We start from the raw sequence: 15,205 nt of genomic DNA, 5'->3' as shown, positions 1-15,205 counted from the left end.
TACACTCACAGAAAACAGGTTCAAGGGCAGGGAAGGTCAGCACTCGTGTCTCTGGAACCCCTGGCCGGGCCTCCCAGGGACAGACCTTCCCCGGGTCCTTCAGCAGTGGGAGAACAGAGTCTCTTGTGCTAATGTAAACCATGTTAATCAGAAATGCTACCTTCTGAGCACTTACTCCGTGCCTCACAACAGCCCTGTGATGTGGACACTGTTTTATTCCCACTTCACAGGTGAGGAAATTGAGGCACAAAGAGGTGAAGTAACTTATCCAAGACAGTCAGTGGAGCTGGCGCTGTCGAAACCACTAACGCCTGGGCCAGGCTTCCTCCCACAAGGAGACGTTCACTCACGGGACTCAAGGGAGGCAGGTGTCAGAGACGGGGCAAGTTTTAGAGTCTGAAGAGCCTGGACTTCTGTCTTCCACTTGCTGTCCTGTCCTGTCCTCTGAGGCTTCTCACTATGGCCTGGTTCTTTATCTGTGGGGTAAGGGTCATCCCTGCTATGGGGATTAAAGGAGATAATGTAAGGGCCTGGCCAGGGTCGAGGACTGACTAGTTTCCTCTTTTTCTTGAGAAGTAAATGCAAGTTGCATAATTGGATGGACTCAGGGAAACAAGAGCCACAGTAAGGCAAATGCACTTCACACCCTCCTCTTCCTTATGATCCTTAGCTACAGAGCTTGTTTCTTACCAAAGACAGCCAGAGGCTGCATTTAGAATCCAGTGAAAAAGATGGTTTTCTTGATCTTACAATACATAGGAAAGGAGGAAAACAAGCATTTTAAGGCCTGAATACTTCTATTCCGTTTGTCTGGCTTGAAGAGGAACAAAGTCTGCATATAGAAAACTTCCAAGGTGTTTTATTACAATAGAAATATAATGAAAAAGAATAATGGGCCAGTACTTTTACAGTGCAAATTAAATACCCCAGATAATTTAAATGATCACTTAAAAGGCAAATAGGTCCCCAGAGATCATCTTTTCGTCCATGACGGGAAAGCACAGTGTGTCAGGAGGCCAGCTCACCACCTCCCTCCCCAAGCACGTGTACATGGCTCAGAGATGAATGGTAAAACCACAAACAGCAGACCCAGAAAGCTCCACGTGACATTGACCTAGGCAAAGCAAAATACTGACTACTATCTGTACCTGTTAGCATTTGACCAGAGACACAGTTTTTTTTGCAGGGTGGGCTGAGTTCGGCAAGGTAAGGTAGGTTGGGGATAAATATACCTACAGTGCTCTCTGTAGCCATTTCCAAACGTTGCTAAATAGCCTTAAGACACAATGCTAGCATTCGCCAAAATATCTGGATAATGTGAATGATCCAACTGTGCTAGGCAGGGACTTGGCACTACATGATCACCTGCTGAGTGTCAGGCATGTTTTATTTAATAAATACCTGGCAAAGGTAAGTATTAGGTATCATTTTACAGCTAGGGGAACTGAGGCTCAGAGAGATTGAGTAACTTTTCCATAGTCATACAATTGGAAAGCAGTGGAGTCACATTAGTAAATTTTAGAAGTGTTTTTAATAAGAAAAAAAATCAGGTGAGAAGATTTGATACCTTGTAAATACATGCCAACTTAAAGGAAATTCTTGACAACAAATAATTTGCCCTGAATTCTCCACTATTTATTTTAAAAAACTAAAAAACAACACACCTTATATTAAGAACCAAACTTACTGCAAAATGGCAGCCTAGTATACTTAAGCAAGGCTCTCACAGCTGTGCCAAATCAGAAATTTAGAGCATGCTACAAAAGTGGAGGCATTCTGTATGTCCATGTGTTCCAGAGGCAGTATCCTCCTCCCAAAAGATGAATGAGTTCAGTGGTGGCCAGGGAGTTATCTGGCCTGCTTCTTTTCTAAAAATATAGAATGAACTTAAGGTTTCCTGCTGTCCTAAATGACACGCTCTTTATCCAGGAAGACAAGATGATTACACGGCTCATATGAAAAGCTGTTGACAGCAATGGCTTCCTGGAGAACAACTTCGTGACAGGTTCTGTTTTTGGAAGGTAATCTGAACTCCAGGGATAAGAAGAAAAGAACGAAGGTGGTTTAAGCACTCACAGAGCCAGGGATTTGCTAATGATAGTAAAGACATCTTCTGTGTTGTCAAAACCAGCTTTTTCTGAATCAGAGTGTCCTGGGCTTTACTGGATATTGTAATCATGGCTTTTTAAATCTGAAAAGGAACATTAACTTGGATAATTATTTAGAAGGTAAAAGGTTACCGTTAAAAAGCATCTTCCCTTCCAAGAGTCATCTGCAAAAAGCTTCACCTGAAAGTCTTTTTAATTTCTTTTTTTTACACGAGTGCATGAAGACTTACTATGGCCGTGCACACCACACACAATAGATCAATTAGCATGGATTCAGTTAATAGGAGAGCTCTACTCACAATCACTGCACAAAATAAAGGAATGGCTCTTCAGATGAGTCATTAGGAGGTTCTTGGTCCTGCAAAACTGCGTGCAGAAAGGATCCAAGTGCTTCCTGAGGTGGCGGCAGCCGAGTCTGAAACACATCCTGAAACCCAGGCTGCTGCACCTAGGTCTTGTGCCTGCAGAAGTTACGCTGGCCTGGATGACTCATTTCCACCAAGTAAACATGAGGCTCAAATTTTTGGGTTCCTCCTTCTCAGAACGCTAGAATTGTTCTATATAATAATCTATATTTAGTACATTTTGATGAATTCAACCATAAAGTTTCACAACTTCCTTTCTGAATCTGTTATGTTACACTTCATCATGCCACAACTCACTACTTAAGTTGACTAGAAGAAAAACTTATTAAATAAATTGCTAACTTAAGATTTCTAAACTAAAACAAATTTAGAATTAATTTTACAAAGGAACCATCAAAACACAACCCCAAGAAATGAAAGTAGCTAACCATAAACTTAACTGTAAAAAGGAAATTTCTTCTCTCTAGATCCTAAAATTTGTCCTAACTTTGTGAATTTATTTCAGAAAATCAAGTAAGGCTCTTTACTAAGCACTAAAGATGCCTGTGTTCCAATTCTCCCATCCAAGTACTAACCAGGCCCGACCCTGCTTAGCTTCCGAGATCAGATGAGACCGGGCGCGTTCAGGGTGGTATGTCCGTAGGCCCCTGTTCCAATTCTTAAGGTATCTCCCAAAGTACTTCTGTTCCCCAAAACCCACATAACACTAAAATATGACCTGTCATAGTACTTCTAATCACAATTCTCTTTGACATAAAGCAGACAGAGATAGAAAGAGCAGAGAAGGGAGGTTGATGAAGGTAACTCCTTTCAGCAGGCCTCATTCGCCCTATGCCAAAACAAGACGGGGTCACACTGTCTTTGGGAAGAGCTAGAGAGCTTTCATGAATGAAGCTATAAATACAAAGCATAATTCTGCCTCTAGACCGAGGCCACTGTGTGTCTCTAGACCATGTCTACTGCACGGGGTCTTACAAATCAGCCAGGCTGCTTATGGAGCCACCTGTCATGATCGCTTCCTGCTTAAAATGCTACTAAAAAAAATCTTTATTAAACAAGGTGGAGGGGCCAGAGGGAGTTCACCCTTTTTCTTCAGGTCTTGCAGCCCCCTGGCCCACCTTAGCATATTTAATCTGTGGCTGGCTCCTTTCTGGCAGGGCAGTCCCTCTACCTGCACCACTGGATGGTGGAATTTTGAGCTGAGCAAACTCCTTTCGGAGCTAGCGTGAAATGGTTCAGGGGGTGTTTTCTGGGATATGCAAGGCCTGCATGCAAGTGTGCTGGCATGTACTAGATTCCAGAGCTCCCGGGGGCAGGACCACATCTGTCCTGTTCTTTCCTGATCACTTGGTGCTGTCACACGACAGGGGTCACTATTTATTTATGGACTGAATGAATCAGATACTTTCACTCTAATGAGAGAGGAGGGGAATTTTGTGAGCAGCTGGGTCTCAGTTCACGGTCAATAATAATTGATTGCTGAGTGCCTGCTGCTTGCAGCTCCATCAGCCAGGCCTGAGCTGGACAGTGGGTGGCAAGGAAGCTGAGCACCAGTGGCAGAGCACTCTCTGAAACCAACTGGCACCTAAAAACATAGCAGCAGCAAGTGATGTTCTTCAAGAGAGGAAAGGGTCTATACATACTCAGTGCCAGAAGAAAAGGATGCTGGGAAGGAGGCCATAATGAAGGAAGCAGGTGTGGCAGGGGGTTGGGGGGAGCACAGGGAGAGAGGAGAAGCCAAGACACGAGAGTAAGAACAGGCCCAGCGTGCTGGGGTGGAGCCCGTGCCCACACCTGATGGCAGGTGTGGAAGGAAGGCGGCCTGAGAGAGGACAGAGTGGGCATCTGTGTGCAGCCCCCCGCCCTGGGAGGCCCCACAGCCGTGCCGCAACAGTCCACCTGCCGTCCTTCACATCTGCCTCCAACACCTGTCTTTGTCGCTAAGCCAAACTGTATTAATTTTCATGTCTTGGCCAAGACATCAAGCACTGCCACAGAAAGCCCTCGGGCAGCTTGCCATGCGACCCCAGGCGGGGGGCAGGTTCTGGGTCTAAGGCTACCTGCTCGTCCCCCCAACCCGGCAGAGTGCCTGACATGCAGTGGGTGATTATTTAAAAACCAGATGGAGGGAAAGCGGGTGCAGATATTCGCAAAGTGAACAGAAGTGATTATTTAAAGGTCTCCTTTCACACACAGTTCAGATTTGGGCTTAAACACTTTCATTTTGGGAAAGAGGGTCAGGTACCCCTTGGAGTCCCGGGACAATCTGCAAGAGATGGTGAGAAAGGACAATGCTCAGATGGGAGAGGCAGAAGCATGCCAGCAACTGCCTTGCTCCCAACCAGCGTGAAAAGCAGCCCCCGCTGCAGGGTGCTACTTCAACCCTTTGCCTGCTCTAGAAACCTACAGGCAAACATTCCCCAGAAATAAAGTTTTCCCACTCTGGCTGTCCGGAGAACCTGTGTTGACAGCTTCGACGATCGTCTTAGACATGAGGAAATAGGCTCACCATCAGAAGACAGAGCAACATTAGCCCTAGAAGATACTTCTTTAATTTAAGATGAAAGGAACCAAAGGAACTGGCAGAAAGGTCAAAAAGGGTGGCAGACCCACAAGAGAAACTTCAGGAACCTGTCATCCTGATTCACATTAGAAAGTACTCCAGAAGGCGTGCGGAAGGGTCTGCAGTCATGTGTACACGTGCCTCTTGAGGTGACAGCCTTAATTTCTAGAACTTGGTTGTCTGCAGTTCTGCCTCTTAGATTCTTTGATGCCTGAAGTCTTTATTCATATGACCCAAATTTCACATGCATCCTCAAACCACAGTAATTACAGCAATAGCTTATCTTATGAAAAAAATAAAGGGGAGACAGGAGCACATTTTCCACATTTCTTATGCTACAAGGAGGCAAAATATCTTCCAGCAGGTGAAAGTAGGGAGAGCACATTTAACATGGAAAAGAGAAATGCTTCAAAGACACATAGAGTATGCGGGTGAGGCTGCAGAATACACAATCGTTTCTCTCTGGTTTCTTGGGATCCCTAAGGCAGAAAGGTTGCGATTATCATTTTTACTTTACATATGAAGACGCTGATTGGGCGTGGTGGTTCACACCTGTAATCCTAGCACTCTGGGAGGTCAAGGTGGGAGGATCGCTTGAGCTCAGGAGTTCAAGACCAGGCTGAGCAGGACCAAGACTCCGTCTCTCCCAAAAATAGAAATAGTAGCCAGACATGGTGGCACGCATAGTACCAGCTACTCAGGAGGCTGAGGCAGAAGGATCACTTGAACCTAAGAGTTTGAGGTTGCAGTGAGCTAAGATGACAACACTACACTTTACCCGGGGTGACAGAGCAAGACTCTGTCTCAAAATAAATAAATAAATGAACGAATGAATGAATGAATCAATGAATAAAAGACACGTACAGAAGGTAACATTTTAAAAGCATTTTCACAGAACAGGACTTAAGTACAGTTTGTTATCCTGTAATTCAACCTCATATTTTAGTTCCTGACTAAACAACTGTATAGTTGAACCCTTTATTTGTTATATGAAACACACTGACTCACATAGCCATGGTTTAGTCCTGTTTATTTTGGGTTTATAAATTTTGAGACTATATTGTTAGTATATATTGATATTCTTCCTTTCATAATTGAAGATCTTCTTTATTTCTAATAATGTTTTATGCTTTCAAGTCTATTTTAATATTAATATTCCTACATCAATTTTTTGTTAATATTTTCCTATTAGATCATTTTCTTATACCTTATATACTTTGAAGCTTCCTGGGTATTTATGTTCAGGTGTTCTCTTTGGAAATAATACATAGCATAATTTTTAAAAGATATTCAATCTGAGAATCTTTGTCTTTTAGCAAGTATAATCTATTTTGCATTTGGTATAGATACTGATATTTTTGGACAAATTCCTACATCTTATGTTGTGATTTCTTTTGCTTCTTCCAGACCCATTTTCCTGAGTTTTTATTTATCTGGTTTTCTGTATTTTTTTCCCTTTAAACTGGTTTGGAAGTGATGCTTTCTATCCCTGTACTATTAGTGGTCATTCAAAACTGCTAATATGCACACCTGAACTAACAAATCTGAGATAAACAGCATGCCACCTGCCATCCTCCTTGGAACATCTTACCATCTTTTAACGTGGGCTGGTACTTTAGTTCTTGTTTTTAACTCCCTCCCAAATTCATTGTCTTTGTTTAAATGGTCAATCCCTTAATCTACAAACATATTTCCCAATTTCTTTGCTCATTATTGATCCCAGCCCATTCTTCTCATACATTCTTTTTATTCACTTAATTAATTGAAAAAATACTTGCTAAATACCTAAACATACCAGGCATTTGTCTAGGCGCTGATGACAGGGAAGTGAACAGAACAAAACAAAGTCCCTGTTCTTGTGGAGCTTAAATTACAGTGGGTGCTTATATTATTCTTACTAAACACTTTAGTTTTTATGGTAAGTATGTAAGTGGTAAACTCTCTCAATCTTGGTCTATAGTTTGTCCTCACTATTGAATTCAGCTGGGTACAGAATCCCAGTTCAGACTTACTTTCCCTCAGGACTCCATTCCACTGTCTTCTGGAATCTGTGGTTGCTGATCAGAAGTTGGCTTTCTCACAGGTGTCATTTTGTCAATTCTCTCTTCTTGTTTTTAAGCCTGTCTTTGATGTTTCTCAGTTTTACCACACTGTCTGAGTTTGGATCTCTCCTGCTTAGACCACTTCTTTTTCAAACAAATTTTTCATATATATATATAGGCATGTGCCACATTGTTGTAATCTCTCCCTTCTTCACTCCTCTTTCTTTCAAAAAGCCCAACAAAAGGCACATTTCCCAAGCCACACTGAGCTGTGAGAAGGAGCTGCATTGTGAGCTTTACAAGATGCTGCCACACACTGCCTTATCCTTGCTTCCTCTCTAGGAGCCACTACTGGGCCTGTTTCTCGGAAAGCTACCTTTAGAGAGGTTAAGCTGCTTGTCCCAAGTCACACAGCTGTGAGCATTATCGCCAACGCTCACTCTGCAAATCCCATACTCTGAACACGCTGCACTCCTGTATCCTGTTTCCTAAGCACACGCATTTGAAAGAACTGGAAACAGGACAAACAATGCTGGTCCATCACTACAGAAAGGGATCATTACTCTCTATGAATTGAAATTTCACAAATTAGTCAACAGACATTAATACAACAAATATGACAAAAATATTCAAGATATATTTCTGTTTCAGGAACATCACATTTTACAAACGGGCCAACTGACAAATCATGTTTCTGCCTGGACGATGACAACTTCACTCTGCAATCTGAGCACTGACCTCATCTGAATAACCTCCAACACATCCAGCCAATGCTAACTTATCTCAAATGTGGTCAAAACTGTAATTCAAAACCAGCCACTGGGGTATTTATGGGATAAAACAGCAGAAGCCTTTACCTGTGCCACTTCTTCAAAATCCTCATGACGCTTCTGCAAAGCTCTGGCCCGATGAAGAGATTTCCCCACACCTGTGTGTTTGCTCAAGAATGCTTCTCCGTGGTTCTCAATCCAATCCAGCACCTGCAATAAAATACGGGTACATAAGCCATAAGAACTATGTCCTGCCTTGTTCAATGTTTAGGGGTATTCAAGGGAGACCCATTCTGTTGTCAAATCTCTAAGAAACAAGAAGCAAATGAGGAAAAAAAAATCTGGAAGATACAACTGGATATTAATTTAACACACCTGATAATTACAAGCTGATAATTACATCAGCTTTCCCACCAGGACTTTAATCAGCTCTACGTTGAAAGTGTAAATCTTTTTATGTATAAACGTTACATGCAATAATGATTAAATTAAATCTCACCTCATTTTACGCATGACTGAGACACCAAACTGGCTGGGTTTTGCATAAGATAGTGATTATCAAGCCACAGAGGACCAGTTTAAGTTAACATTTTTATAAGGCTTAAAACTACACAACTCAGGCAATTTAAGTTTAACTACAGAGTTAATTTTTTTCTATCTCTTCTTTAGAAGACTCAGAACACCTAAGTAAAATCTAAGAAAACATAACATATGCCTCAGTCCTGATCTTTAAGAATAACTTATTTTTTAAACAAAGATGCTGCAAAAGCTAAGCATTCCATGAATTACTTAAAAATTCTTGCGGGTTGAAATCCACTACGCTAAAGAAAAAGTGAAAGCAAAGCAGTGCGATCTGATGTTTTAAAGTTCATAGTTGGGACTGGGTAGTTCACTGGTTCTGTACTTGAGAAATCACAAAACACCAACAATACCTAATAAAATACAGTTGACCCTTAAATAACAAGTTTGAACCGTGCAGGTCCCCCTATATGTCATTTTTTTCAATAAATACAGTTGGCCTTCCATATTGGTGGGTTCCACATCTGCAACCAAACATGGATGAAAATACAGTATTCACAGGACATGTAACCCACGTATATGAGGGCCAACTTTTCTCATCCTTGGGTTCCACAGGGCCAACTGCGGGACTTGAGTGTGTGAGGATTTTGGTAACCATAGGCAGTCCTCGAACAAACCCCTGCAGACACTGAGGGATGACTGTATTTACACTACGTCAAATGTCCACTTTGTCTCTCTCTGATGAAGACGGGATAATCAGCAAAAAAAACCTAAATTAGTGATATCTCTAGCTAAAAACTAAAAAATGTAAGTACATTGGTTAATGTGCTGCTAAAGTATTTAAGCCTCACTCATACTTTGCATGTTTGTAACTATGGTATTCTCTTAATCCATTCACACTGCTACAACAAAATACCTTATACTGGGTAATTTAAAAACAAAAGAAATTTATTGCTCACAGCTCTGGGGACTGGAATGGTCAAGATGGAGGCACCAGCAGATTCCGTGTCTGCTGAGGGCTCATCCCTCACTGAGCGCACCTTCTATGTGCCCTCATAAGGCTGAAGGGACCTCTTTCATAAGGGCTCTAATCCCATTCACAAAGGTAGCACCTCATGACCAAATCACCTCCCCAAAGCCCCACCTCTTTAGTATCACCACCTCGTGGATTATGTTTCAACATATGAATCTGGGGAACAATCATAGCAGGGACCTAAGGATGCAGAGCAAAGTGATCTTGGATTAAAGAACAAACAGAGGCACACACAGCAAACACCGTGGTCCGGAGGGCAATCTGGAAGCAGACCAGCCATAGCGCTCTGATAATGGCAGAATAAAAGGGGCCTTTAGCTTGTGGTTCCTTGCTACAAAAAGGATCCCTTGCCCTTTATTAACTGTACTGTAGAGAGAGCAGCTGTGCAGACAGATATCTAGAAAAAAAGATGCAGCTGGTAAGGGCCACTGCCTGATTTGTTCTCCATCGCTCCAAATCAGTGACCTTCAAACCTGAGGGTGGCCTAAGGGTCTTTCCTGCACGGGGTCTAGCAAAGTCAGAATTACATGTAAATAAAAGATGGCTTGCCAACCTTGACAAACCTTTTGTTTTGTCAAGTCTAAAGACTCTTGTAGAGGGGGCAGAAGCTGAGATTAGAAGCACAGGACATGTGGGGTAGGGATGGAGCCAGGCCTGGCAGTGGGTGTGCAGGCAAAGCTACCCATTCACCTTATAGCTATAGCTTATTCCTGAGCCTTTGTTGTCGGTACTGTCATTCTGCTGTCCCCGGGGTTACTCTCAGAGCCATTCTTTCTGGATCCACTGTCTTCTGTCAACTCCGCCAATCTGTTGTCCAGTTCTTCTGACTGTCCTTCTGAAAGCTCCCCGTTCCCACCCCTTCATTTCCAGCCCCCCTGCACACAGACATAAAGTCTAGCTGCTGCTCTTAGGCAAGTTCCGTATCCTTTCTCAGCTTCCACTTCCTTACCTGCTCAACAGTGACAATCGGGGGGAGTGGCGAGCATTAGATGGTATCTAGGTTGAGCTTTTTATTTTGAGTGCAGCAAAAATACAGCACATGTGCCATCCCCACACATACACCAGAACCCATGGCAGGCTTCCACCTCACCTGAGCTCCTGGAAGGCACAGGCTATGCACACACCACTGCTTTTTTACTAGTCTGCTGAGTACATTATTTCTTTCTTGAGATGATAGAGAGAGAGAGAGAGAGAGAGAGAGAGAGAGAGAGAGAGAGAGAGAGAGAGAGAGAGAGAGAGAGAGAGAGAGGGAGAGGGAGAGGGAGAGGGAGAGGGAGAAAGAGGGGAGAAAGAGGGGAGAAAGAGGGGAGAAAGAGAGAGACATAGACCACTGTAAGGCAGTGCTATATGCACCACCTGACTTCGAGGCAGATGTAAAGCTGCTGAGTGGTTTCTGGGACAGTCTCTTAGTATGTCTTATAAAACACAGGTCCTGTTCCATTCCTAAGGAAATGTCTCAATGAGAACTTCAAGACCTCTCAATCTCTAAGCACGGATACATTTAATGGAATGTGCCTCTGGGCATGAGGCCAGTGCCATGCAGAAGACAGTAGTTTAAGCTTGAAGAGATGTAAAGGTATATAAGTAACACCTAAGTCACAGTCCACCTGCCTGCAAGATCTACATGAGGGGCTAGGGAGACTTTTTAAAAAAATACTATATAGTATATTCTGTATATTCCTCAACTGTAAAAAGAAAAAGTAAGCCACCAGTAAGCGGCAAACCTCATGATTACTGGCAACTCCATAGAGAATTGAAAAAACAGCACAATTTCAAAAGGTAAAAGATAATCATTATTTGGTAGAAAAGGCTAGAAGAAGCAAAACACAGTATTTTAAAACTACTAAAAATTTGTTTTTTAACCATAAGAAAAGTATTTCAGGAAGTACAAGTTGGAAATAAAAGCCATTATGAACCAACCAGTCAGGGTTACGAAGAGCATTTTTATCAGTGGTTCCTTCATACAGAAATGTAAATAACAGGTAAAAATTATATCACCAACACACATGAAAGTAATTCAAAAGAGAATGTACAAATTCCAAGCACTTCATTAAAATAATTGCAGATAGTTATAAAATCCAGCTAATACTCAAAACCAAACTCCTCCACAAGGCTTCTGCTTATTTTACAAGTATGAGTAGACTTCCCAGCTTACCAAGTGATCCTGAATCAATACATGAACCTAAGTAACATTTTAAAGACATGCCTGTGGAATCTTTCAATTTAAAACATAAAAAGATTAGCAAATCAGGAGCTTTATCATCCTACCCAGCCAGCTTCCTCCCTGACCTCAGCACTGGCCAGTGGCTGTCATCTATTTGCCCTGTGACGTCAACCCCGGGGACAAGGAGGCTGGCACAGGGCTTGCTGCCTTCCGTCCAGATTCAATGCAAAGGGCAAAAGCTGATCCTTTCTCATGGCTCCCTGGCCAAAGAGCATTTGGATCCAAAGAGCATTCAGAGAAAATATACAAACATTTGTCAACTCCAGATATTGTTTTAAAGGAGACAGTACACAGTGAATAATAGTGTTTTCTGTCTTATTAATGAGAGTCCCTCTTAAGTCACACTTTGTGCACACAAAAATGAAAATACTAAGCTCTTCTGATTCTATATTCCGTTTTTAAAATAAACAGATGAAAACAAGGGTAATTCTAAAATACGCCGAATGTTTTTTAAAAGAGGCAGAAGAGCAAAGCTGGAAGGGCATGACCACCTTCCTCTCTGTTCAGAGGATGTGGGGGCTCATTCCTCTGTACATCAGTGCCCTCTAATGGACACAATGACAGACCCAAGGTTAAGGTCACTCCAAAGTGCATCACCCACACTTAAATCAGCACTTAAGTCAAATGTCAGATGTGCAGGAAATTGTACAGATTGCTTAGCTTAACCCTCTGTTTGTAATGAAAAGGAAACCAAAGCCCTAATTATAAGACTGAACATGATGATGGCAAGTATGATTATGATCATCTATAAACTAATAGTTACCTTGCCATCCGAGCACCTGCTGTTGAAGTAGGCACTGACGTAAGGCTGGGTGTGCGCTAAGCCATCCGTCCTCACGGCGAATCACCGGTAGGTATGACCCTTATCCCTCTTACAGATGAAGACACAGGACCCAGGGCCCTCAACTACGTTGCAGAAAAGCCATTCGTGGACTGGGTCCCAGGACACCTGGCCTCGGGGCACTTCCTTACCTCTAGTCTACTGCCTCTTCTTTGAGTTGGCACAAGTGACATGCATGTAGGTAGAAAAGAGCTCCATTTTTGTTCCAGAGAGGTTCAGGCTATCAGGTAAATAACCTCTGAGGAAATGACACTGTCACAGTGGACAGCAAAGCTGGGATACGGCAAATCAACAAACACTTCCCAACCCTCTATGCAATGCCTCAGGGACTGGCCACCGGCACCTTCCCGGCCACTCCCCGCAGCAGAGCTGTGGCCATCCTGGATAACCTAGCTGTAAAATAATTTTCCATAGTAAGCCCTTACTAGCTAATATTCACTAGGTTTTGTGGATTCATGTTTCGAAGTAATTACTATTTCTTTAAGAACTTGTGAATAACTACTAAATGCTCATCAAAGAGGAGACTAAATCTCACAAAACCCACCTCACAACAACATGTGCTATGAAGACCAACATAAATGATATTTTTTCTTTAAAATGCAGAGGTGTTTATTTCAAATACTTACTAGAGTAGTTTTCTATCACCATCATGCGTCATATCATTGTCATCAGCATCCTTTACTGAGAGACTATTCTGCGCTAGGCTTGTGAGGGCAACATAGGTCCATAATCCCTTATCCACAAAAAGCTCTGAAATTTCAAATATTTTCTCAAAATTTGGTTCCAAAATTCATTTGGCAATAAAACCTCACCTGAGGGTCCTTATTATATGTCTTTATGGATCCCTTTAGTGTGAGTTTTCGTACATTTGGCTGCAGGATTAGCCATGTGTTAGATCATGGGGGCTGCCCAGACTCTGCCAGGAGTGTTATGTACCATAAACTGTGCTATCTTTCTAAGCTTTGAAAAATTCTGAGTTCCAAAGCAAAAATCAGGGCTATAAATAAAAGAGAGTGGACTTTTATCATCCCTATTAAGCAAGAAACTGAGCCTCAGAGAAGTTAAGTAACTTGCCTAAAAAAAAGAGATTCAAATGCAGGTCTTAACTCCAAAATCACTGTATTACATTACAGTTTGTAAATACTGCCTAAAACCCTTTAAGATGCTTCTAAAATTAGAGTTCCATCTCTAGACTTGTTTGTAAAAACTATGATAACACATCTGACATAAAACAACCAAGAACACATTAAGCTAGTCTATTTTTACTGGTAACTCTGGATCCAAGGAGCATTCAAAGAAAATATACAAACATTTGTCAACTCCAGATACTGTTTTAAAGGAGACAATACATAGTGAATAATAGTGTTTTGTGCCTTATTAATGAAAGCCCCTCTTAAGTCACATTTTATGCACACAAAAATGAAAATATTAAGCTCTTCTGATTCTATATTCAGTTTTTAAAATATATTAAACAAAGAAAACAAGGGTAATTCTAAAATAAGCCGAATGTTTTTTATACAAAAATCAGATTTTTTTCCAGTTGAAAAATACGAATTTCCTCCATGCCCACTCTAAATTCTCTATAAACCAAAATTAATTACCTGGTTTCATTTATTTTAGTAACTTCCTTGTTCAATCACTGTTGGCTTTATTTAAAATCCCTAAGGAAACCAATCTAAAAATGAATATATTACATTTTGAGTTTTCTTGACTATCAATGGTATTTAAGTGATAGAACAAAAGATGACTGATCGATTAAACAACATCATTTCAAATTTGCTAAACATATGTAAGTGACCAAAAACAGCACTTTCACTTAGATTTTTTTTTTTTTTTAATGAGACAAGGTCTCACTTTGTCACCCAGGCCTAGAGTGCAGTGTTGTCATCATAGCTCACTGCAATCTCCAACTCCTGGGCTCAAGCGATCCTCCTGCCTCAGCCTCCTGAGTACCTGGGACTATAGGTGTGCACTAGCACACCTGGCTAGTTCTTTTTCTTTTTTGTAGAGACTGGGTGTCTCTATGTTGCTCTCACTGGTCTCAAACTCCTGGCCTTAAGAGATCCTCCTGGCTCAGCCTTCCAAAGTGCTGGGATTACAGGAATGAGCCTCCATGCCCCGCCAGATAATGTTAATTTTTATTAAAGGCTGGTGTTTGGCATCACCATGAGGATATTCAGTATTGTGCTATTAATGAAATTTATCTATGAAGTGGAAATCACAAGTGAGGGAATATCCAGTTTAAATTACCGGAATCCACCCTATCTTAGGCTGGCTAACACTTCTTTCCTGAGTGCTCCAAACATAGCGTACTCCTGACACCAGTGTCTTGGTCATGTCCTTCCCTTTCCAGTGCAAGCCAAGCTCAGCAAGACACTGAAGCCATGCCGTCACCACCAGCTACCAGATCACCGGACAGCGAGGCAAGCAGGGCCCGAGGCGGCTGAGGAGTGGGCTGGGGCTGCAGAGCTCGGGGCCAGCACCAGTGCACGGTGCCCTTGCCCTCACCTGTTCCTTTCCACTGGTCCACTCCTGGGGGACTCAACTCCAAAACATTAAAAGGAGTAAAGAAAAAACTCCGTAAGGAGCTATTTTCCTTCACTGTCATGGGCAACTGCTGCTTCTAGGAAAGTCCCTTCCCTCAGTCTGAAAAGCACCACTTAAAGATTCTTTCTTCGGCAACATGTTGATTTTACTCTTGATTAGCTCAGAAATCAAGCATCGTCCTCAGACCCAGAGC

General features: G+C 42.1%; 1 protein-coding gene and 1 pseudogene across 7 annotated transcripts in view; both read right to left on the bottom strand.

The window, feature by feature from the left end:
- TRIO (trio Rho guanine nucleotide exchange factor) overlaps positions 1-15,205 on the bottom strand; it is a 324,357-nt gene that overhangs the window by 148,898 nt on the left and 160,254 nt on the right. For all 7 annotated transcript variants that reach the window (XM_045566321.1, XM_045566324.1, XM_045566326.1 and 4 more), the window contains one exon: positions 7,936-8,058. In XM_045566321.1, coding sequence (XP_045422277.1) covers positions 7,936-8,058 — 123 coding nt within the window. The remainder of the gene's footprint in view (positions 1-7,935; positions 8,059-15,205) is intronic.
- On the bottom strand, positions 3,004-3,118 carry LOC123648763 (annotated as a pseudogene).

This window comes from Lemur catta, chromosome 12 (assembly GCF_020740605.2).
Source record: "Lemur catta isolate mLemCat1 chromosome 12, mLemCat1.pri, whole genome shotgun sequence".
In the NCBI taxonomy this organism is placed as follows: domain Eukaryota; kingdom Metazoa; phylum Chordata; class Mammalia; order Primates; family Lemuridae; genus Lemur; species Lemur catta.
Note: the sequence above shows the minus strand (reverse complement) of the source record. Positions and strands in the feature narration are given on the sequence as shown.